This window comes from Perca fluviatilis, chromosome 24 (assembly GCF_010015445.1).
Source record: "Perca fluviatilis chromosome 24, GENO_Pfluv_1.0, whole genome shotgun sequence".
Classification (NCBI taxonomy): Eukaryota; Metazoa; Chordata; class Actinopteri; order Perciformes; family Percidae; genus Perca; species Perca fluviatilis.
Window position 1 is genome coordinate 16004439 of NC_053135.1, and position 25629 is coordinate 16030067.

At 40.9% G+C, this 25629-nt stretch overlaps 1 protein-coding gene across 1 annotated transcript in view; it reads left to right on the plus strand.

The window, feature by feature from the left end:
* The window catches only part of LOC120553995 (zinc finger protein 345-like), a 33424-nt gene that overhangs the window by 4149 nt on the left and 3646 nt on the right, over positions 1-25629 (plus strand). Inside the window, exons 3-4 of the mRNA XM_039792544.1 lie at positions 22529-24045; positions 24980-25258. Of these exons, the coding sequence (XP_039648478.1) occupies positions 22529-24045; positions 24980-25258 (1796 nt within the window). The remainder of the gene's footprint in view (positions 1-22528; positions 24046-24979; positions 25259-25629) is intronic.

Below are 25629 nucleotides of genomic sequence, written 5' to 3' on the forward strand. Positions count from 1 at the left end.
AAGCGACCGCTGCCGCTGACACAGTGGTGCACATCTTTTCCATCGGTAGTGAAGCTACAGTAGTCAGTGTTTTATGTTCGCTGCAAAGACAAACTAAATCATCTGATTAATGCAACGCAATCACGACATCTCCCGGCCATTTTTCACCGCAGAAAGCTGCTACCAGCCAGGCTAATGCTATTAGAGTTAACATAAAGAAATAAGGCGTCCGTCCCAATTAACGTTACAGATCGGAGCCATGGCGCTGGAAACGTAGTCAACCACTGTATTTATCTATCTAATGTCCATCTCCAAAATCAATTCGGAAGAGTAGTCACAGCTCTACTTGCTTTGGTGTTTGTAAAGCATTGAGGTTCAACAAAAAATGGTTCACATTAGAAAAGTTCTTCTTTCATTGTTATTAGGGCCTGAGCGCCGACGGCGGCAAAGGCCCTATTGAAACTGAAGGAATTCTTCCTTCCTCCGAAACGTGGTACGCATATGTATCATGTCAAGACGTACAAAAAAAATTCATTGGAGCCATACCCTTAATGCAACAGGAAGTCCACCATTTTGAATTCGAAATGAGTGAAATTTTGGCCATTTCCACATGTCGTACTTTAACGAACTCTTCCTAGAGATTTCATCCGATTGACTTCAAATTTGGTCTGTACCATCTTACAACCGTAAAGATGAAAATTTTGTGCGTTTCACCATCAAAACAGGACGTGGGTGTAACTTGAGTGTACATTGTCCAGTTGGCTCAAAACTTAAGGATTCATAGGAGTCCAACTCTGGACATCTACTGGCCAAAATTGACTCAACAAGGGCAACAGGAAGTAGGACCGAAACTATGGGTCCTATACTTTAACAAACTACTCAGAGATTTCAGTGAACGTTGTCTTATCTGCCCGAAATTCAAAGGGTTCAGGCCTGAGGACATCTATAGGCCAAAATTGACTTTTGGGAATAGTTCCCCCTGCTGGCAACAGGAAATCAGCCTTATATGACAAACATCATCCGATTTTACCTGAAACTTAGAATGTGTGGTCTACATGTGATCAGAGCTGTATAGTAAAGAAGTAGAACTACTTCACTACTCTACTTAAGAACTAAAAGGCTGTATCTGTACTCTACTGGAGTATTATTTTTTTTCTCCTACTTCCACTTTTACTTGAGTACATATTTTCGATGAATAAAATACTTTTACTCCGATATATTTTTTTTATGTGCTGCATAGTTACTCTTTACTGTTGTGAATTCCTCAAGCTACGGAGACTGTGTAGGTTACAGTGTGTGTACGTTAGTTACGAACGCTAATTACATAAGAAATCCCAGAGATCGCGTCGTGTTTCTTTTCATTATGGTTGCCCGTTCAGAAGTCAGAGACAATGTAAGTTTGTACTCTTTCAATTTAGCTATTGTTGCAGCAGATTAATCTATTCCTGAGTTGTTTGAGTCTGCAGTGAGTACTGAATGTTAACCGTTTGACCCTGTGATGTGAAGCTGCTAGTTTATCTGTATGTTTGACCCTGTGATGTGAAGCTGCCAATTTATCTGTATGTTTGACCCTGTGTTGTGAAGCTGCTAGTTTATCTGTATTTTTGACCCTGTGATGTGAAGCTGCTAGTTTATCTGTATGTTTGACCCTGTGATGTGAAGCTGCTAGTTTATCTGTATTTTGCTAGCTTGCTAGCTTTCCTATAGCTACATCACACGTTACTAGCTAGTGGATAGGTTGTTATTTTTAATATAATATATTTAATATTTGTTAATTCCTTTGGCTACAGCCTTGGCTAAACATTTGAAATAATATAAACAATATGATATTCAAACTTTTTACTGCTTTCTTTAATAACTAAATAACACAATACTTGTACTTTTAATTTCAGTACTTGAGTAGTACATTTTAAAATAAACTACTTGCAATACTCAAGTACAAAAGATGTTGAATACTTTAGTACTTCTACTTAAGTGCTGTGCTTAAAGGGGTGATAGAATGATTATATAGGGTATTTCACACTGTTCCTTATGGTCTCCTAATGGGGTATATAACATTAGTTGGGCTGAAAATGGCCTGGTTGATATTTCATTGGCCCTTATGCATCCCTGTGTTTTGGTCCTATTTGTAACAAGAGCTTTTCTTCCAAATATGGTATGCTCATGGATATTTAGATGAGCTGCGTTCTGCTTGGTTGAGCCTTAGCCCCGTACACAAACGTAGAGACGCGCGCTGATTGGTTGAGCAAATCGCCAATACACACACATTAGAAACGCGACAGAATCTCAGACACTGCAATGTTTCCTTACCAAATTCACTTCTGAGACTTTTTTTATGCGAGAAATCAACTATGTAGAGGTCAAATGTGGGCTGTTTTATGAAAATTGATTTCTCATTGCAAATTTTGTCCGACACTGTGTCGGACTTCAGAGGCCGGAGCTGCCTGTGTTGCTGCCTCGCCGCCCGGCCTGCCTTCCTCCACAGATCCCGGCCTGCTGTGAGCTCGATTGAGCTCCGGCACAGCTGCTGCAGCCCACAGCACCTCATACCCGCGCAAAGTCACCGTTTGGGCTAATGGGACTACTACCAAACGCCGCTGCCCTGACAGAGCTCCAGGGCCTGCATCTCCTCTCTTCCTGCTAGCTAAATGGCCCGTTGTGTGAGAGTGAGAGCGCAGTCAGCGAGCTTGTTACACCAGCAATCTCTTACCACATGTTACACACATGTCACGCCACTTAGCTATACAACATACCTGAAGGTCTTATAAAGCTAACAACGGTGTCCGATTTCAAGTGAATAATGAATATTTGTGAACTGTAAGAGTTTCGTTAGCTGCGACTGTCCCTTCAATCCTATGTGTACACATTGAGGCTAGTTAACTTCATTTTGGTCGTAATTCGAGTATATTTACAGTTTGAATTCCGTCACGCCAGTTACACAACATTTAAGTAAATGTCTTATAAAGCTAACAACGGTGTCCGATTTCAAGTTGATGAATATTTGTGAATTTCAGAGGAATTCTAAGAGGAGGCTAGCTAGCTCTCATTGATAGAGCTCCATCCAGCCGCAGGCTCTATCAATGAGACTCACGGACAAGCGGCGTTTATTTCCCCAATTGTTTGTTTAAATAACTCAACACATTATAATTACACACATTAAAAGAGTAACTGGAACCTGTGGTAACAGATTGCTGGTGTAACAAGCTCGCTGACCGCGCTCTCACACACACGGGCCATTTAGCTAGCAGGAAGAGGGGAGCTGCAGGCCCTGGAGCTCTGTCAGAGCACCGGCGTTTAGTAGTCCATTAGCGGTGTTACCGGTGACTCTGCGCAGGTATGGAGTGCTGTGGGCTGCCAGTCGTAACGGAGCTCACTCGAGCTCACAGCAGGCCGGGGCTGTGAAGGAAGGCAGGCCGGGCGGCGCAAGGGCAGCAAACACCCACCGCCCCCCCCCTGAAGTCCGGCTACACAGTCGGACAAAATTTGCAATGAGACATCAATTTTCATAAAACGGCCCACATTTGACCTCTACATAGTTGATTTCTCGCATAAAAAAGTCTCAGATGTGAATTTAATGGTAAAATACCATATGAACAATGTATACAATTTCTGAGATCTGCACGACCTAGATTCAGAAGACTAACTGATCTCAGGTCAGTTGTGTAGCCTATGCAAATGTTGGGGCGTGACAAACACAGACTAGAGCCAAATGAGGAGGAGCCGCAATAGTTGACGTCAACTATTGCGGCTCGTTGAGATTCCCCCGTTTTCAGAGGCAGTTTCAAATAGTGAGATTTGCAGAGAATGGGATTTGGGATTTAGAGGTTCTATGTATGTCCTAGTTATCCACTAAACTGTCATTATTCAACTATGACAAGGTAAAATCAGTTTTGCATTCTATCACCCCTTTAAAGAGCACTTCTACTCAAGTCACTTTTGATAGAGCACTTGTACTTTTACTCAAGTATGGGTCTCTAGTACTTTATACACCTCTGCATGTGAGACTATACTTTAACTACCTATACTTTAACCACGCCCATGTACTCAGGCCACGCCCTCTTTTATGGCTTTTGAACCGTTTAAGGTAGTCTTGTGTGAGATATCATTGAACTCAGCAGAGAGTTCCTCTGTCATTGGTCATGGTTTGGCCCGCCCCCTATGCTTAAGCCACGCCCCTTTTCATAACTGGTGACCCGTTTACGGTATATTCGTGTATCATTGACCTCTGTAGAGAGTTAATGTTTCCACCTCAGCTGAGGTGGAAACATTAACGCTGCAGTACCATTTCACTTTACATTAGCCTAGCAGCTAGCGGAGTTGCCTTCTGCTTATTGCTTTATCCCAGTAAAACAACGTGGTTGAATTTGAGCCTGCATGCACGTTTTTGTAGTCTTAAATAGAGCAGCTCATATTGGTAGGCTGAGCAACAAGTTAGACTGCCGAGTCGCCCTTTCTGCTCTTCTCAGCTGCTAATTTGCCACAATGTTATAAAGAGTAGAAGGTGTGCATATGAGGCAAATATCATCATTTAAAGTCATTTTAGTACATATTTATTATAACAGCCACCTAGTAACAAGTGTGTTTTCGGTTCACGCAGCAGTACCTGAATATTTTCCAGCAATGTTTACTGGGCTATTTTAAAAGTAATTTTGAAATGATTGGAACATTTTCGACAGCGTTTGAACGCACTGAAAACACTGGGGAGGCTTACTGCAGTTAACTAACGCTCCTCCAAAGCACCCTGAAGGAGGGTCTGGCTACTCTACATAGCATTTGGGGATGGGAGGAAAACGTGCTCTGGTTTTATGGCATTTCTTTCCAATCAGAATCGTCATGGGCGGCGCTAACCTCAGCACAGAGCCGCTGCAAAATAGTCGTGCGAGAGAAAAGTCAGATTGGACAGATAGTCTAGCTAGCTGTCTTAATTTCCCCTGCAGAGATCTGAGGAGCACCCTCAATTCAGTTACAATTATTTTGCATACAAATTTGAATGGAAGCGCAATCAATTGCATTTCATATTGCCATGGTTTTTTTGTTCTCTTTAGTCAATTGGCAATTCAATGTGCCAGTGAAACAGCGCCCCCACCAAGTCTATTGCATTAACATTTACTTGGTCACTGTGCTTTTTTGGTCTCTTTAGTAAATTGGCAATGCAATATGTTAGATGTCTCATTAAGGCGGGGCTTCAGTTAGGACATCACTTCCTTGTTTACTGTTTAGTGTTGCTTTAACAGGAAAGGTATCCTGACGGTGACAACTGTATGACCACATACAAAACCTGATGTGTTGACTCCATCTGCACGTTGCAAGAGACCATATCTGCATCTTTCTCTGTTCTTAAAAGACCTTATTAATATGATGCTTCAATCAACTTAAAGTTCAGTCTTACTGATATAATACAGTTTCAAGGGTTAAACATCCCCACTACAGTTTCACGCAAGTGAAAAAAGTACTTTCAAGTTTGCGATTAACGGGGTCTAGATTAGGATAAAGCTCTTAGTGGCCAACTAACTGTTCATTTTTGTGCATCTCTCTTGTAATACTTGTGTACTGTTGTTACCATGTGCATCTTTACACTTATATGATTATATCCAGAGTATATTCAAGCTTAGTTTTATTAGTTAAATAGATGTATAGAAGTTATATTTAGTTAAAGGGGAACTATGCAGTTTTTATTTTATCAGAATTTACCGTAACTGAACAGCTTTGGCATCATTGGAATGGTTATATGACTTTTTTCGGGTTCAATGGTGGTCGTCTCGCTTCCCCCTAACACCTGTGAGCGGAAAAACCACCCTTGCAACTTTCGCTGAGTTTTTCACACTATCGTCATGGCTGAGCCGGCAAAAAAAGAAGCAGAAAGCTAAGAAAGCATCGTCGGAGTAACAGAGAAAGAGGAAACTGCAGACTGACCGAGCGAGGAGTCAGACACAAGTAAACATAGGATCTGCCAAATATCTATTCCGAAGCTGTAGGGGGAGCTCTATAGAGAAACCTGCGAGTAAACACATTTTGATATCAATACACAGAGGTGCACCAAAGTCAAGGTGATCTTAGTTATCTAGATACAAATTTACATATTGAAATGAGGTAATTGGCTTTCAGTGCTACATCATGAATAGTAATAAGCATTAATAAATAAATGGTTGACATAACACAGTTAGAAATATTAACATTATTTTTTTATATCTAATCTTTAGTTTAAAAATCCAGTGCTGCAGTTCATATAAATAATGGAGGCTAGGTTAAAAAGGGAGAAGATATCAGGAAGAACATAGGTAAAGCTGAACACTAATAGGGTTTCTATTGTTATTCAAAAGACATCTAAATCTGCCAGTCATCATATAAATTATAGTGATGGACTAAAAAAAAACAAAAAAACATTGACTTTAACTATGGAAAAATGTCAGGCATAGACACTTAACCGTTGTTGGGCTTTGAAGGGATAATTCTGCTTTTTTCGAAGTGGGGTTGTTATTGAAAGATGACAATTAGCTAAGCAATTAGACTACTGCTGTGGACGTGGGGTCTCTCAACCAAAACAATGGATTGTAAACACAGATGTTTGATTACGTTGGGAAGTTGCGTGGAATTATGGGAATTTTTATTGCTAAACGCTGTCGTCGATTAGAATGCATCTGTTCACGGACAAGTTTACCCATTCAAGATTATTCACGTTACGTTTAGTAACGTTTATTCATGTCATGCTAATAAAATTGCTGCAGTTTCCCCAGCATAATTACGTTTTTCTTGATTCAATCTGTATTGGTAGCTAGATGACTGGTTAGCTAGTGAGCCAGCAAGCTAACATTAGCGGCTAACATTAGCAGGTTTTAGCTGCTGGCTAATGATTAACCACACTATCAGTATATTTCACATGCCAATGTCACCTTTTGGATTTTACCGGGCGAACGGGTTTTTTTGTAACGCTAGCTAGCTACTCAACGAGGCTGAGAGACGGGTGTGGGTGAGGTTTGCAGGGGGAATCTCCAGGACGGCTACTATGTTCGATTGTCGTTGTCAGCAGCAGGAGAACATCTCCCAGCTGCCCGATCTCCCCCTTCACTTTTCTGTAATCGTAACTATTCATTTTGGTGCTTAACCCACCTTTTGTCGGGTTAATTTAGATAGCTAACTTTAAAGAGAGCTAAACGCAAAGGGGAATTCGGCAGTGAGGAGATTTTTGGTACAAACACCGTTGGCATTAACGGAGACGAAGCTAGCTAACATTATGGATGGCCATTGTTGTGACTAGGATGCCTGGGTCTGATATTCTCCGTTTCCCGATGCTTAATTAAACTGCCTTTTAGAGTCGTAAGCACCCAGCACTGGCTGGGGCTAACCGTAACTAGCTATTGCATTAGCTAGCATTAACGTTAGCTACTTGTCAACCAGCACATACATTGTAGTAACATTAAGCTGGATTAATATTTATGTATCAATAAATAAGGTTTCTGCTGTATTACTGTGTTACAAAGTGGCATGTAATTAATCACAAAATGATGCCTTTCGGCAGAAAAAGCAGTGGTACCAGTTAAGGGTGTGACGAGATCTCGCGTGACGAGATTTCTCGTCGAGGTGAAAAGAGTGAAAGAGTGACAGACAAGACGAACACAATATGTAAACATTGTAAGAAAGAAATGCCGTACTACTAACTACTGCACCCGCGAGTCGCGGGTGCAGTAGTTAGTAGAGAGCTGTGGTGGTGCTGGAAGTGTTTTTGCATAGTGCTCGTGTTAGCCGCGGTATACGGCATTTTTTCTTACAATGTTTACATATTGTGTTCGTCTTGTCTGTCACCCTTCGCCGTTTATTATTTCCGCAGGAAAACCAAAATGTTGCCACACAAATGATTTAAAAGTGGCAGGGGGATTTTCAATAGTAATTCCACGCTCCATCACGCTGACATCACATCAGCCACGACACAACTTTTCACCCGACGAGAAATCTTGTCTCGTTCTCATGAACCCAATCTCGTGATGTGTTTCGTCTCGTGGAGTAAGCGTCTCGTCACACCCCTAGCTTGTAACCTTGGTTCTCTGAGTAAAGACTATTTTTCCCAGTCATATTTCTTAACTGAAGTTTTCTTTAAATTAGTGTTAAAATCGCGTCTCGCTCTTGTGACCCCAATCTCGTGTCTCGTCTTGTCTCGTGAGCGAGTGTCTCGTCACACCCCTAGTACCAGTATTGTTTTCTAGGGCTGTGACGATAACCGCATAGCCGCAATACCGGCGGTGACGTGCCACTACCGCGGTCACGACGTCATCACCGCCATCACCGCATTTTTTTTTACCTTTTAGCTCGCGTAACTTACAGGAGAACAGATAGTGTGATATGACGTATAATGAAAGCAATAATCATTGTGTAGTTACCCTCATCGACTGTCTTCTATCCTACATTCAAGAGTTTATGGAGAGAAAAAAAAAACGGAAATTGCCCGTAACTTCAGCTTTGCACATGAGGATGGACAGTCCATTGTTCTGAGGTGGACGTGGACACATTAACGTTAACGCTGCAGTGTTTACCATTGCACATTAGCCTAGCAGCTAGCGGAGTTTCCTTCTGCTTATAGCTTAATCCTGACAAAACTGAACGGTTGAATCTCAGCCTGCATGCACGTTTTGTAGCCTAAACGGAGCAGCTTATATTGGTTATCTTAGACAGAGCACTCTGTCTGCTCAGCTGCTAAGACCGTTGTGCTGCGGAGCGTCTTTCCTTGGCATTGTCGGCAAAACTTTTTTTTTTCTTTTTACTTTATTGACAATAGAGCTTTCTGAACTGTCTGTGGAATAGATCAACGGAGATGAGAGAAAGCAGACTGGCCATAAATGACAGCAAAACACAGTAAAGACTCTCACATTGAGCTGAAATGGAAACGCTACGCTAAGCACGGAGTGCCTGGTGGGCTGGTGGATGTCCTGCATAGGACAGATCATGCCTTTGCAGCAAAAGGTTTAGATTATTTTCCCCTCAAAATAGGTAATTGAGCACTGTAGTGGTTATGACCATATCAGTGACTATGTAACTACACGGAAACGGGATAAACAATGTCTGTGGCTTGCACAGTAATAGTGTTACTGAAGCTTAGCTGTTGCATCGCGCTGACTCCTGGGAATTCAGTTGTAGCAGAAAAAGGTAAACTGTAGTGTGCAGATTGGAGCGTAGTGTGTGAAGAGTGAAAAGCGGAGTTGTTTATAAGGGAAGAAGCTTGGAGTATGAAGAATATAGCAGATATAGCTACAACACACGGAAGAGCCTTTTGAGTTTGATGGTCGTCCTTATTTATTCGAACCCGAGTATACAGACGAAGAACTAGCACAACTCACAAGAGTTGGAAAGAATGAGACTGACAGACAGAGGGGAAACAGGCAGATGAACTTGCTGCTCCAAGCACAAGCTAAAGCTAGCCTTCAGTAACTGGGAGACATAGCCACACCACCGGGCGCTCCGTGGATTTTTATTGGGATGATTATCACAGATGCCTGGCTGAATACACTCACCGGACGGCAGCTAGCAGCTAACGGCTATCAGCTAGTAGGTCAATCTAGCTACCGGCAGGATGGAGACAGGGACCAGGGTAGGTGAATTTAAACAATGTCTGAATTGAAAACGCATCTTGTTGACACGTAAGGGCCCTGTTCATGTGGCACATACATATTAATTGCATTTTGTGTCTGTTAAGAGGCACAAAGGCACTCTAAAACTTGCCCCGAGCACTGCCGTTTTAGCTCAGGGGACGCTTGTAGTACGTAGCTGCAGCTTCTCCGTGTTACCTGCACTGATTCGGGTTGGGTTTTTTTCTATCGAAAGTACTCGCGTAGCTATAGCGATCAAGATTAACGTAAAAATTGGCCGGAATTCTCCTTTAAGCCGATGTTTATCGGAGGGTAACGGCCATTCACTTTACCGGCGGTATTGACAACAGATAAAGCCACTGTGTCTTGAGAAGCTCAAGCTTGTTGTTTTATTGTTTACTTTACATCATCTTTGCGATCTCTTTTTCCTCTCGCTTTTCCTCACAGCAGCACTCATACGCTGCTCTCCGTTAGGGCTTTGACTTTTGCCCAAAAATCATATTCGAAGTTCGTTTGTATATTAATATTAATATTCGAATATATTCGAATATTTATTAATATTTTGACCATTAAATGCCTTCATTTAAAAAAAAAAAATTAAGTCAGACCCTGGATTAAACACAGTGTGCTTTCGACAGGAAGTTCGGAGCTTTCACCGTAGCCTACGTAAGTGGTCTGATGTTTATACTCGTGTGCTGGTGTGTGCGACTTTTTTTCACAAAAGCGACTAGCGACAAATCTGGCGACTTTCTGTAGAAAAGACAGCGACTTTCTGTAAAATAAAAGAGTCGCCAGTATTTCTCTCCTGTGGCCGCCGAAACAGTCACCTCTCTCTTCTGTTGTGTGACTGAGGAGCAGCCCCCCCCCCCTCTGTGCTCTCTGCTCTCTCCTCATGTGCAGCAGCACTGAGCAGGCAGGTAGGAAGGGGAGAAGGGACAGGGTGCGGCGCCGGTGTAGGTAGGAGAGACAGCGGAACGCGACGGGAGAAAGACGCCGCTGAGCTGGCCTGGCCCTGGGCAAGCCAGCCTTCTTTGAGAATTAGGGGGGAATGCACCGCTACCGAGCCACGGCCAAGAGACGTGCATTGCCGCGACGTGTAGTTACATTTTGAAATGCGTGGAAAAAGCCTCGGAATCTGAACTGAAAACGTTTACAAGCAAACGCATTTACAAAAAATAATGCCCATAACAGGTTCGAATATTAAGGGCTGGCTAATATTCGTTCGAATATCATTATTTTTTTTAATATTCGAATTATATTCGAATAACGAAGTTCGGAGTCAAAGCCATACTCTCCGTTACCGCTTGCTCTCCACACGGGCACTGATGTCAATCACTTAAGGCCCCCTGCCATTCTCGCTCTAATTTACACTACTCTTATAAGGGGGTTGCGGTTAACCGCCATACCGCGTGATATGTTGCTTTGTCACCGCGATAAGAATAATACTATACCGTCACAGCCCTATTTTTTTCTGTGACGTATGATTTACAATTACTCTCGAACGTAGCATCTGGGTATCCGTGTTTTCGCGGAAAGTTACGAGTAACTAGATGGTGAAAGGTTATATGACGCCACTGACGGGCGAATAAATGAAACGTGACGTGTCTGAAAATAAAATGACAGATTTCTGTGGGTTTGCCATTTGATGGAAACATTTGGGATAGTGTAACTACACAACGAAAAAAAATATATAACATAGGTATGGTCGTTTTTAGACATTTTAATGCAGAAAAGTTGCATATTGTACCTTTTTAAGTGTACACTATATTTAAAATATTTTTACAGCTTTACCTTGCCATCAGACAGCCCAGTCTCCCACAGCAAAAGTTCTTCTGCATTCCCATGTTCATAAAGGTATACTTAGTAAAGTATCGCCACCCTGATCAGCTTTTCGTCATCACTGTCATAGTCACTAATTTTTTATTTTCTTGTAGTTTAATTCACAATAATATAAAATAAAAATATTAAGGAAAGCAGAAAAAACTACTTTCAAGTAAATAAAGTAAATTGACTTGAGAGTCAAAACAATCCCATTATAAACTGTTTCCTAATTGACCTTTAAACAAGTCACAACTCTGAGGGTATGGAGTTATATTCCTATCTTTAATCAAGAGCGCATTCTTTCAATTTGAGAGCATTTCTCACTGATATTACTTTCAGATTTTGTAATAATTTCCCTCAAAACCTTGCTCTCACACTCAAATAGTCACTGCTCGCGCTTGGATTTGCTCTGCTTGTGCTCAAAGTTTGTGCTCGCGCTTGGATTTGCTCTGCTTGTGCTCAAAGTTTGTGCTCGCGCTTGGATTTGCTCTGCTTGTGCTCAAAGTTTGTGCTCGCGCTTGGATTTGCTCTGCTTGCACTCAAACTTTCTGCTTGGACTCAGATATGTTGTTTGGACAGATTTCCTGCTCTCAGCTTTGAACCTTCTCCTCGCACTCGGGCTGATTCTGCTCACTTGCAAAGTTTCTGCTCTCGGATTTCTCCCTGCCGCTTGGATTTTTGTGTGTTATAACCCTATCAAAAGTCAACAACCAATAGAATGCCAGCTGTAGTGTTGACCAATGAAATGATCCCAACCGCGTTGAGGGTGCGTTCACTTTACTTTAGAACGTCTGTTGAGGGCGGCTGCACTGTAACCTGCTGTAACCAAGTTTATATATCCCCGCGCCGTTTATAGCTTTATTATAAGTATATGTCAACAATGTGCACAGAATGGTCGACGCTTTCACCTGCACCCGTCAGGAAACGGGAAAAAGCTTTGAAATTGGGGACGTATGAAGTTATGTCCACAACTTCGAGGGTGAGTAACATAACAAGCACCTAGCTAGCTAGCTAGCATATGGCGCTAGCATATAGCCTAGCTTGATGTCCAGAAACAAATATATGTTCTTTATTGTATAGCTAGCTAGATTGAACGACATATGACGGACAGTTTGTGTATATGTGATGACCCTACTTTGTATTTTTTCCTCGTTTGGTTAACCATGTTCCTGGGATTTGGCTAATTTCATGTTAGAGCCAGTAGTAAAACATAAACTGTAATATAACTGAAAGAACACAAGAAACTGGATTGTTTGTGTCAGTTTTTGCATCACTGTTGTGTGTTGTTCATCAGAATTTAGTCTTCATTCCTTCATATAACATTAGTTTGAAAATAGATTCATAGCAATCTGTATAAAACGTAATGTTAAGTTCAATTTTATCACTATAATAAAAACAGATCTAGAAATGATATGGTTTCTTATTTGCTCCTTAAATAGCAGTTATTTGTTTAATTAATACAAAGCAAACTGAACTGAAAAAACAAGTATTTTGTTTTACTTTCTTTTCATCCAGGTGGGGCTGAGGGGTTTGACCCCTGTTGATCTGTGTGTCATATCACCAACCCATGATAGCTAGAATTCACCCTGCTACTCCAGATCTACCTGCTGTATGGCTGGCTACAGACTACAACCATCTGCTCCAGATCTACCTACTGTACGGCTGGCTACGGACTACAACCATCTGCTCCTGATCTACCTACTGTACGGCTGGCTACAGACTACAACCATCTGCTCCAGATCTACCTGCTGTATGGCTGGCTACAGACTACAACCATCTGCTCCAGATCTACCTGCTGTACGGCTTGCTACAGACTACAACCATCTGCTCCAGATCTACCTACTGTATGACTGGCTACAGACTACAACCATCTGCAAGTTTTGTTTGTAGTGAACATCATCAACAGCTGCACTTAAAGTCTCTTGGGTTCATATGGGACTTGGTTGTTCTCCATACTGCATCAAACACTGTATTATTTTTTTGTGTTATATTAGTACAGACAAGTAAGTATCATTACTTAATCACAGTATATATTATTCTGGTGTACACTGTTGACTTGACTCCATGCTATTGACTATACTTTAGCTTGCCACCTCATAACTTTACCTTAATTGCTCTTGTATAGTTAATTTATCTTCTACTAGTTGTACATACCTCCTATTGAATTATTCTTAATTTGTGTTGCCATACCTGAATCATCCCTCTTGTGAACACTAGGCCTATCTTATCTTTATTCATAACCCTGCTCACAAACTCACCTGAACCTGGGTCATCTGTTTGCCAATATCAATGTTCCTGCTACAGTAAATCCTATAGGCACATTGTACTGCTTCACCGTAGTATGAACCATACACTTTTAAGGTTGCGTGTTAAATATTGTGCAATTTGTTATGAATTACTCATTGTTTTGACAAGGTAAATTAAAGCTATTTACCAAGTGTCAGCTCTGGTAAATTTAATTGTACTGTTTTTTTTTTTTAATAAATGTTATGGAACATGAAAAAACAATTTGCCTTGATCAGGGTTTTAATTTGTTGCAAATGTGAACATGGTTTTAATAATCTGTATCTTATTGCTCTGAAAAACTACAATGATTTAAGAAATAGCAGTGATACTTATCAACATTTATTGAATTGATTGAATATATGGACAGACATTACAGGCACCTATTCATGTCAACAGAGAAAACAATAATTTGTTCTCTCTTTTATCACTTTGATTATATGCTGATGGTGCAAAAAAGGGTGAAGTCCTTGTAGATCTCTGGCACTTTGAGGACAGACCGATCCAGGAACTCTCCACTGTTGTCTTTGTATAGTATGCTCCTATTAAAGACAGATTCATAGACATCAACACATAATATATTAGGTGTACATAGCTTGCTTTAACATCATTACTATCTTACCTTACCTTCTCTGATTTGGTTTTGTGGACATCAGTAATTTTCTCTCCCAGGCCTGGTTGTGCACCCTGTGAATTTAAGCAAGAAACATAAGTGTATGTAACATGATTTTACTATTATATTATTATTATTTTTACAATTGCATTATTATCAGACTTGCCAACCTTCTTGGTTTGTGCTACTGCTGCCTGTCCTCTGCACACAGGTGATTGATGTGCTGACTGGCACAGGTCCATGCACATAGTGCAGCTGTGATGCAGCTCAACGGGTACTTCAGTCACACCTGGAAGAAGAGAAACAAACCAACAAAATACTTGTTCTTTCTGCTCAGTTTGCTTTGTATTAATTAAAAAAATTACATTTAAGTTGCAAATAAAGCATATCATCTCTAGATCTGTTTTATTAGTGGTGAAATTGTACTTAACAGACTGGGTCCGTGTACTTTTTCGTTCATTTGATTTTCATTTCATAAACAGGTATTAAAAAACAAATGGTTATTTGATTTTCGTTTTAAATCATGGGGATCAGACCTCTGGTGCTGGGTCTAATATTCTAATATTAGCTGCTGCAGCTAGCTAGCAGCTAGCTACCAGCCCTGTGAGCTTGGTCCCCGCGGTTCGCTCCCCGGTGCTGACTGACTCTGGTCCGTCTGCAGAGCTGCGTTACCCGCTCTAGCTGACCTGGAAATCTACCGCGCTCGTGATTTATTCATATTTTATTTACTTTGCAGTGATATGCTATGCACTGATGTCAGGCAGGCTTGCTGCTGCTTTTAGTCTGAGCCTGTGAGATAACTAAACTTCCTTTGAATATAACGTGCATAACGTACATAAATAAAAGTCCCCGGAAATAAATATAAGTAAAACATATGTATTTAGGCTATTGAACTATAATGACTAATGCCTATATATGTATTGCCTCATTTATGTATTTCATGTTCCATTTCATAGCCATATTTATTATGTAAAGGGGGCAAAAATGGACGATCAGTCGCTCAGGAAGTTATAGACTACAGTTTCCCTCAACAGCAGCCGGGACATTCTAACGCTTAACGTGAAAAAGCTTAACGTGGTAACTTAATGTACCTAAACAATGATCAATCAGATATCAATCAGTTATCAGTCACATAACGTCCATAATAATTGGACTTTGGGTTAGATTTTTTTGACAGTTTTCAGTGGTTATGAGGAGCAATATGAGAGAGAAATTTGGTAATCATTGATCATTGTTTAGGTACATTAAACCACCTCTATTTGTTTCTGGACATCAAGCTAGGCCATATGCTAGCTAGCTAGCTAGGTGCTTAAGTTATGTTACTCACCCTCGTAGTTGTGGACATAACTTCATACGTCCCACTTCAAAGCTTTCTCCCGTTTCCTGACGGGTGCAGGTGAAAGTGCGTCGACCATTCTGGGCACATTGTTGACATATACTTATAATAAAGCTATAAACGGCGCGGGGATATATAAACTTGGTTACAGTCAGGTTACAGTGCAGCCGCCCTCAACAGACGTTCTAAAGTAAAGTGAACGCACCCTCAACGGGGTTGGGATCATTTCATTGGTCAACACTACAGCTGGCATTCTATTGGTTGTTGACTTTTGATAGGGTTATAACACACAAAAAATCCAAGTGCGCAGGAGAAATCCGAGAGCAGAAACTTTGCAAGTGAGCAGAATCAGCCTGAGTGCGAGGAGAAGGTTCAAAGCTGAGAGCAGGAAATCTGTCCAAACAACAACATATCTGAGTCCAAGCAGAAAGTTTGAGTGCAAGCAGAGCAAATCCAAGCGCGAGCACAAACTTTGAGCACAAGCAGAGCAAATCCAAGCGCGAGCAGTGACTATTTGAGTGTGAGAGCAAGGTTTTGAGGGAAATTATTACAAAATCTGAACGTAATATCAGTGAGAAATGCTCTCAAATTGAAAGAATGCGCTCTTGATTAAAGATAGGAATATAACTCCATATGAGGGCCTCCAACAGACTTACGTCCTCCTCCCTCCAGTTTCTCTTTAGCAAATGACACTGCCAGTCTATATAAGCCTGATGCCAGCCACTAAAATTGGAACATACCAACACAACAGTACAATACAGGGATGGCTCAGGTGAGTAGACAATAAAATCTTAATATAGCCAAAATTAATATATATATGAAGCTAGAAATTTACCGAATATTATTCATATGATACCTTGACGGCTAATAAAATAATTACTCAAAAGTTACCCCGGAAGACATAGCGTCCTTTAAACCCGCAGATCATGGCAAACTTTCCTTTATACACAAAGACAGAAGACGCCGGTAAGACACAAAACATGATATATTACACTATTACCTTTTTTAAACTCAATAAACAGACACATAGTTAACAAAGACACGTGTTGCGTGGTTATTATAAATGGTCATGTTTGTGAAGTAAATAGTGTGGTTTCAAACAATCAAGAATGATGTATTGATGGTTGTAGCTATAGCACATAAATCACCGCAGTATTGGATATTAAATATGTGCGCATGAAAGCTACGGGATTACCGTGGGTAATTTCAATGGCTAGATTAACAGATGATTTGAAAACAATGATTATTAAGAGAACATATTGACACGCTAAACAAACATATACAGACAAACTTTACACTCAGTCTTTTGAGAGATAAAATAGGTAGCGCAGCGCTACCGTGACGGCAGCCATGCACCCATGTACTGTTGTGAAAAACAAAACTATATACTTTCCATGCATTATTTAAAACATTGTTATTTAAAAATGCAATTTTCTAATTAGTTAATTAATAGCAACACATGGAAGAGTGGCAAGAAGAAAGCCATTTCTTAAAGATATCCATAAAAAGTGTCGTTTAAAGTTTGCCAAAAGCCACCTGGGAGACACACCAAACATGTGGAAGAAGGTGCTGTGGTCAGATGAAACCAAAATCGAACTTTTTGGCAACAATGCAAAACGTTATGTTTGGCGTAAAAGCAACACAGCTCATCACCTTGAACACACCATCCCCGCTGTCAAACATGGTGGTGGCAGCATCATGGTTTGGGCCTGCTTTTCTTCAGCAGGGACAGGGAAGATGGTTAAAATTGATGGGAAGATGGATGGAGCCAAATACAGGACCATTCTGGAAGAAAACCTGATGGAGTCTGCAAAAGACCTGAGACTGGGACGGAGATTTGTCTTCCAACAAGACAATGATCCAAAACATAAAGCAAAATCTACAATGGAATGGTTCACAAATAAACATATCCAGGTGTTAGAATGGCCAAGTCAAAGTCCAGACCTGAATCCAATCGAGAATCTGTCGAAAGAACTGAAAACTGCTGTTCACAAACGCTCTCCATCCAACCTCACTGAGCTCGAGCTGTTTTGCAAGGAGGAATGGGCAAAAATGTCAGTCTCTCGATGTGCAAAACTAATAGAGATATACCCCAAGCGACTGGCGGCTGTAAACATCGGCGCAAAAAGTGGCGCTACAAGTAGTATAGAACAGAATTACGGATAAGTTTGCACGCCCAATATTTCAGTTTTTATTTGTTAAAAAGGTTTGAAATATCCAATAAATTTTGATCCACTTCATGATTGTGTCCCACTTGTTGTTGATTCTTCACAAAAAATTACAGTTTTATATCATTATGTTTGAAGCTTGAAATGTGGCAAAAGGTCGAAAAGTTCAAGGGGGCCGAATACTTTCGCAAGGCACTGTAATGCATATGGTTGTGTTGCTCTTATTACTGTTTGTGAAAGATGAGCAATAGATTGTGACTTTGTGATGTGCTTTAGTCTTGCTACATATCACTTTGTTTATGTTGTTGTTTTATTAGGGCCCGAGCGCCGACAGCGGCGAAGGCCCTATTGAAACTTAAGGAATTATTGTTTCTATTCTATTCTTTTTCCCGTCAAATGAATTGCCTTTTTGAGGGGCTTAATATATTCAAAAACTCACCAAGTTTGGCGGTCGCATCAAGTTTGGTGAAAATGTACGTATTTTAAGGGTTTCGCGAATAGCCGCACAAAAATGGCTCGCAAGCGCCCCCTAGAAAGTTACAAAAATTGAGCCCCTGCAGTGCGTTTAACGTAGACTCAAGAAACTTGGTAGACATATGTAACCTGTCAAGATGTGCAAAAAACTTAATTGCAGCCATACCCTAAACCAAACAGGAAGTCCGCCATTTTGATTTCAAAGTTCGAAATTAGTGCGATTTTGGCCATTTACACATGTCGTACTTTAACTCCTCCTAGAGATTTCATCCGATCAACTCCAAATTCGGTCTGTGCCATGTTAAGATGTTAACGATGAGAAGTTGTTAAAAGAAAAACTTTTCGTCATAGGGCGTGGTCGTGGCGGGGCGGCCATTTTGTGCGTTTCGCCGCCGAAACAGGAAGTGGGTGTAACTCGAGTGTACATTGTCCGATTACCTCTAAACTTTTCAGGATTCATAAGTGTCCAACCCTGAGGACAAATAAAGGCCGATATTTACTTAAAGTCATAGCGCCCCCTAGCACAACAGGAAGTAGGCCTGAAAGTCAAGGTGCTATACTCCTACTAGAGATTTCATCCGATGGACTTCAAACTTGGTCTGTACCATCTCAACACCTTAAAGATGAAAAGTTATTAAAAGAAAAACTTTTCGTCAGACGGTGTGGGCCACTTTGAGTGTTTAGCGATGAACAAAGAAATTGTTGTAACTTGAGTGTGCGTTATTGTATGTTTCTTTGTTTAGTTTTGTTGGTGATTTGATCCGCCCCCTAAGATTTAGTGCCACCTTGTATAACTAAATGACCGTTTATATATACCCCCTTTAGTGTAAACTGGGGTAACATTGAACTCAGCAGAGACTTCCTTCATTGGTGATGGTTTGGCCCACCCCCTATGTTCAAGCCATGCCCCCTTTCATACATTTTAATGTTATGGCAAGACTAAGGTAGAGTCTTGTGTGAGGTATCATTGAACTCAGCAGAGACTTCCTTTTTAATTGGTGATGAGTTGACCCGCCACCTATGCTTTAGCCACGCCCCTTTTCACAGCTAATGAACCGTATGACGTAGAGTCTTGTGTGAGGTATCGTTGAACTCGGCGGGGAGTTACCTTTTCATTGTTGATGATTTGCGGCGTCTGAGTGCCGCGCAAATTCACAGTCGCAAGGAGCGCCGTCCGCCGGTAACCCCGACGCGCGCAGAGGCACGAGGGCCCGTCCATCGCAGCTTTAATTGTAAGTATAGTTGTATGATAACACAATATGTGAAGTGTTTGTGTGAAGCATTTGAACTTAAGGCAAATATCCCTCTGGGGACAATAAAGTATCGCCTGCAAAGTGGTCTCCATGATATGTAAAAATTAAAACCATGTCCTAGGACTATAGCAAACACATCGTTGGAAAGGTCTCGTCCTGGAGAGTAACAAATGTCAGTCTGAAGAGGATACATTACTCCTGCTTTGAAATATTGACCTCTGAACCTTGAACCCAATACATGTTTGAAGGCTTGTCATTTAGCAACAGAAGGTGCTACACACATAGGACCAGCTGTTATAGAAAGCTCTGGACCTCAGCTGTCATGTAGATATGGTCTCTAACGTTTACCCACTGTAAGCACTGTCAAATATGGTAAAGAGCTATTTTCACCTATTTAACAATTTGATTTTTAAAATCTGATGACACCAGTGTGTTCCCCTTCCCAAAAACCCCAGGGAGTATCCTAAATTCTACACTGCCAACAACTACTTATGAGAAATATACCAATATATTTAAAAACTACAATCCCACTATAGACGCGCACCCCAGAACCTGTTACAAAGCTAGTTTATTTGTAGTTCTTCAGGGGTGGGTGGGTGGACTTGTTCGGTTCCTGATATTCTGCTCTCTGCCGTGAATGGGCTTCATTCCATTTCAGATTGCCGCCGCCGACCGAGCAAACAATACATGAGACAAATAAATGAAACTGTATTTTATTATTATTGTTATCTTTTTTTATTTAAATCCTCAAATACGTTAGACAAAAACATCAATATTTTGAATATTATGTATTTGTATCTTTCACAGACGGCAAGCGGTAATTCCTATGTCCCTTACGGAATATTTCGCAATTTAAAAAAAAAAGTTATTACGGTGCATAACTTACTGGAACAAAGCTGAGCAACGTGTTGTTGCTGGTGACAAAACCACTGATTAAATATATGTACATTGAAACGATATTGCCATAAATAAATGTTGATAGATGTAGCGCTATAGTTTTAAAAATATCAATAAACAACAAAGCAACCCAGCTTCTCTGGCCGAAATAGACCGAAATAATAACAATAAAAGAAATGCATGTAAGCCATGATAAGATCTGGTGGATAAATGTTGATTAAAACAGCAGTTATTGGGCTAAAAATACCAATAATAGCAAAGCTGTATACAGCTTTTCTGCTGCAGCCTGACTGGCAGAAAGAATTGTGCTGTGATCACAAAATATGCTTCCCATTGAAATGCATTTAAAATTCATGCTGAGAACGAGATGAATGTGTCCGTGTGCACAAAACAATAGATTAAATTACGTGACCATGTTGCAATCTGCTGTGCGACTGGGTTGGATGACCAAGTAAATGTTAATACAATATACTGGGGGCGCTGTTTCGCTGGCGCATTGAATTCCCAATTGAAAAAGAGATTAAAGTAAACATGGCAAAATGAAATGCAATTGATTAAGATTTCATTCTAATGTTTAGTCAAAATAATTTTAACTGAATTGAGGATTGCCTTGAAACTTTGCATATGGAATTGTCAATTGCAAAATGCATATTCAAATTCAATGACAAAATAGACAATTGAATTGACAATTGCAAAATGTATTGCCATTTAAATGAACAGATCAAAAAACCATGGCAATATGAAATGCAAGTGATTGCGCGGTCATTAAAAATGTAATGCAAAATAATTTAAAAGGATTGCAGATTCTAGATATTTTAGTTCTGATACTAAGTCAGTAAAAATCACTTTAATATATGCATATTAAAACCATTCACCGACCATCCTTTCAATCATCAATTATCAACTGCCAATCAGCACACAAAGGAAAATGGAACCATGGGTTGCTCTTAAGTATGGCAATAAACAATCACCACTAACTCCTGGGCAGTTCAGTGCTTGTGTTTTTTTTTTTTTACCTTCATAGTGTTTAAAACTTTTTGTGGCAGCGGTAAAGGCAAAGTTGTTTCCCGGTAAGTTAAAAGCAGACTGACAAGAATGATAAGCGGTAACCTAATTGTCCACCATAGGGTGATGTTGGGTTGCTTTTCTCCAAAAGATACAACTTTTTTTCACAGGCATTCACAATGAATGGAAAGACCTGCATTTTCGCCAGATTGTCTGACAAGTGACGCAGTATTTGTAAATAAATGTGTATCCAGCATTGGCAATATGCTGCTAATCTCCCCATGAGTGGTGCATCTTGTCTAGCAGCTCCTCCAACTTTTAGACACACCAGCTAGCAGGGCCGTTTCTAGCCACAAAAAGGTACGACTTCTTAAGGACAATCATGTTTCTGTAGTGCTGGGCAGTATGCCGATTTGTACCGCATACTGGTATTAATTTACTGTAATGTACTGAATACTGACAGTAAAATAAGCCATATTAACCTATATAAAGACCAAGTCAAGCAAAAAGAAATATTGTGAAACCGCCAGAATCTTAAATACTGTGATACAAATCTTTAGTCATACCATCCAGCACTATGTTGTTGCCAACTTGGCCATTGTGTGGTGTGACTGATTTACCTCTAGTCTCTAATCTTTTCAAATTAATTTAAATAAAAAGTTTGATCATATAATCATTTTCAAAACATTCAAAACTGTAACTGTTATTTCTTTTTCAAAAGGCAGCAATACATAAATTAAAATCTACAGTGTTCATGTGATTTCATACATTAGCAGTGAAATAAATGCATAATAATCATGAAACCATGATTATTTTTCAGACCATAATCGTACCAACAAAGTCTACAATTGTTGCATCACTAAAAACAACAGAACTGGACTGTCTCATGCTTCTTTTGAGCTACCAGTGTGGCGGCATTCAGCTGACCGTCTGTAAACTCATATTGCATTCATGTCCCCCTTGTTTTTGGTAGTATCAGTGCTGGAAAAAAAAATCTTTAAATAGAGATTGAATTGAAAATTCTGACACCCCTATTTATTATGTGAGTGTATGGAGCAATAGATCAAAGTATTGTTAAGATTCACATTAATAGCTGTTAGTTTGTGTTTCACCTTTACTTTCAGATGTCCAGAAAGTGATTGTTGGTGAAGAACATCAGCAGGAGTGGAGCACCAGTCTGGACCAGGAGGACACAAAGCCCCCATATATTAAAGAGGAACAGGAGGGACTCCGGATCAGTCAGAATAAAGAACAGCTTCAAGGGTCCGAGGAGGCTGATATCACTAAGTTCACATTCACTCTGGTCCCTGTTAAGAGTGAAAATGATGAAGAGAAACCTACGTTCTCACAGCTTCATCAAAGACAAACTGAAGAGATTAAAACAGAAGCTGATGGAGAGGACTGTGGAGGACCAGAAACAGCCATGAAATCAGATCCGGATACACATTTACAACCAGATACTGATGACAAGACTGGAGACTCTTCTAAACCTGAGGCTGATGACAGTGCTGATTGGAAGGAGACCAGAGAACCTCAGTCAGGTTTAAACTATCTGAATAATGATAGATTCCCTGTTAGTGATTCAAGATGCACTACTGATGAGAAAGCATTTAGCTGCTCTGAGTGTGGGAAAAGATTTGGCACCAATGGAGATGTGACGAGGCACATGAGAATCCACACAGGAGAAAAAACATTTAGCTGCTCAGTCTGTAAGAAAGATTTTGGAAGGAGTGGAAGTTTAAAGAGACACATGATAATTCACACAGGAGAGAAACCATTTAGCTGCTCAGTCTGTAAGAAAGATTTTAAACGGAGTGGTCATTTACAGACACACATGAGAATCCACACAGGAGAGAAACAATTTAACTGCTCTATCTGTAAGAAAGTTTTTAAACGGAGTGGAAACTTACAGACACACATGAGAATCCACAAAGGAACGACCCCATTTAGCTGCTCAGTCTGTAAGAAAGCTTGTGAAGGGAGTGGAGAATTACAGACACACATGTTAAGCCACACAGGTGAGAAACCATTTAGCTGCTCAATTTGTAAGAAAGATTTTGTGAAGCGTGGAAACTTAGAGATACACATGAGAATCCATACAGGTTCAAACTCTCTGAATAATGATAAATTCCCTGTTAGTGATTCAAGACGTACTAGTGGTGAGAAAGCATTTAGATGCTGTGAGTGTGGGAAAAGATTTGGCACCAATGGAGATGTGACAAGGCACATGAGAACTCATACAGGAGAGAAACCATTTAGCTGCAGAATCTGTAAGAAAGCTTTTACCGTTAGTGGAAATTTACAGACCCACATGAGAATCCACACAAGAGAGAAACCACTTAGCTGCTCAGTTTGTAAGAAAGATTTTGTAATGTGTGGAAACTTACAGACACACATGAAAATCCATACAGGTTCAAACTCTCTGAATAATGATAGATTCCCTGTTAGTGATTCAAGATGTACTATTGCTGAGAAAGCATTTAGCTGCTCTGAGTGTGGGAAAAGATTCGGCACCAATGGAGATGTGACGAGGCACATGAGATCTCATACAGGAGAGAAACCATTTAGCTGCACAATCTGTAAGAAAGCTTTTACCGTGAGTGGAAATTTACAGACACACATGAGAGTCCACACAGGAGAGAAACCATTTAGCTGCTCTGAGTGTGGGAAAAGGTTTGGCACCACTACTCTGTGACTGCTACATGAGATCCCATTACAGGAGATACACCAGTCTACTTGCGTCTGTTTCCACACTAAGCATTCAGAGAGTGAAGTAAATACACATATGAATTCCACACAAGAGAGAAACCATTTGCTGCTCTGAGTGTGGGAAAGATTTGGCACCAATGGAGATGTGAAGAGGCGCATGGGGATCTACCATACAGATGACAAAGTGATTCCACCTCCAATCTACTTATAAAGATATTGGTTTCTGTGCAAGCTACATTACTTTCTACAAAGAGAGATACCATTCTAGCTGCTAATCTGTAAGAAGATTTTTGGACAGGTGGAAACTTACAGAAAACATGGTCCACACAGGAAGCTCATTTGCTACTCCAGTCTACGGCTTTACAGAATGGAAATTTAAGGCTGACATGAGAATTCACAGGACATTTGCTACTCAGTCTATAGGGTCCTTTAAATGATGGAAGTTTAGCGACACATGGAGCCACAGGAGAGCCTTCAGTGCTCAGTCTTAAGCAGCTTTTACAGCGGTGGAAGTTTCAAAAACACCTGAGGAGCCAACACAAGGTGCATGTGGTCTCGGTCTGTCTTTCTCGGCTGTGTCTGTTGTCAAATTTCTTGATGCTTGTTTTTTGTCGTTGAGGTTGTTCCTAAATCTTTTGTGCAGCATAAATGCAAGGTCACCTTTTTCAAGGAACTACTTTTCCCACACCTTTCCCTCATCCTTTCTCCTGCTCCTCTGCTGGGCTGTCTTTTTCCTGCTCTCCTGTGTGTCTTTCTGTCTTCCTCCACTATCCTTTCCTCTTCCTGGTCATCTGTCCACTCATCCTCACCTTGTTCTTTCTCTGTCCTCCCTTCCCCTCTGTGTGGTTTCTCCATGTTGTGTCCAGGCTCCTAGTATTCTCCACTGTGTCCACTGCGTTCTCTTTGTGCACTCTCCTGTCCTTTCCTATGTGTCCTATTTGTGCACCTGTGCTTTCCTCTGTGTGACTGTGTCTCCTGTGTGTGTCCTGTCCACTATTCGTGTGGTGATGTGTCTGGTCATGTCGTCTACCTGTGTCGTGGTGTCCTCACTCCTGGCCGTGGATGACGTCGTGGCTGTGGCCACTCCCCACTTGTCTTGCCTGTCTCCTGTCCTACGGTCTCCTCTTTTGTGTGTTTGTCGTGTGGTTGGTCTGCTCTCTTTCTGTGTGGTCTGTGTCTACCATGCTGTGTGTGTCTGTGGGTCTTCTAGTTTTTTTGTGTGTAGCTTCCTGTGGTCCTCATTGGCTTCCTCCTTTCCAGTGTGTGTGTGTGTGTGCATGGGCTGTGGTCATGTGCCTGTGTGTGTGTGTGCTGTGTGTGTGTGTGTGTGTGTGTCTCTCTGTCTCTCTCTCTCTCTTGTGCTGCCTCTCTCTCTCTTCTCTCTCTCTCAGTCTCTCTCTCTTGTGTGGTGGTGTGGTGTGTGTGTGATGGTGTGTGTGGGTGTGTGTGTGTGTGTGTAGTGTGTGTGTGTGTGGGTGTTTGTGTGTGTGTGTGTGTGTGGTGTATGTGTGTGTGT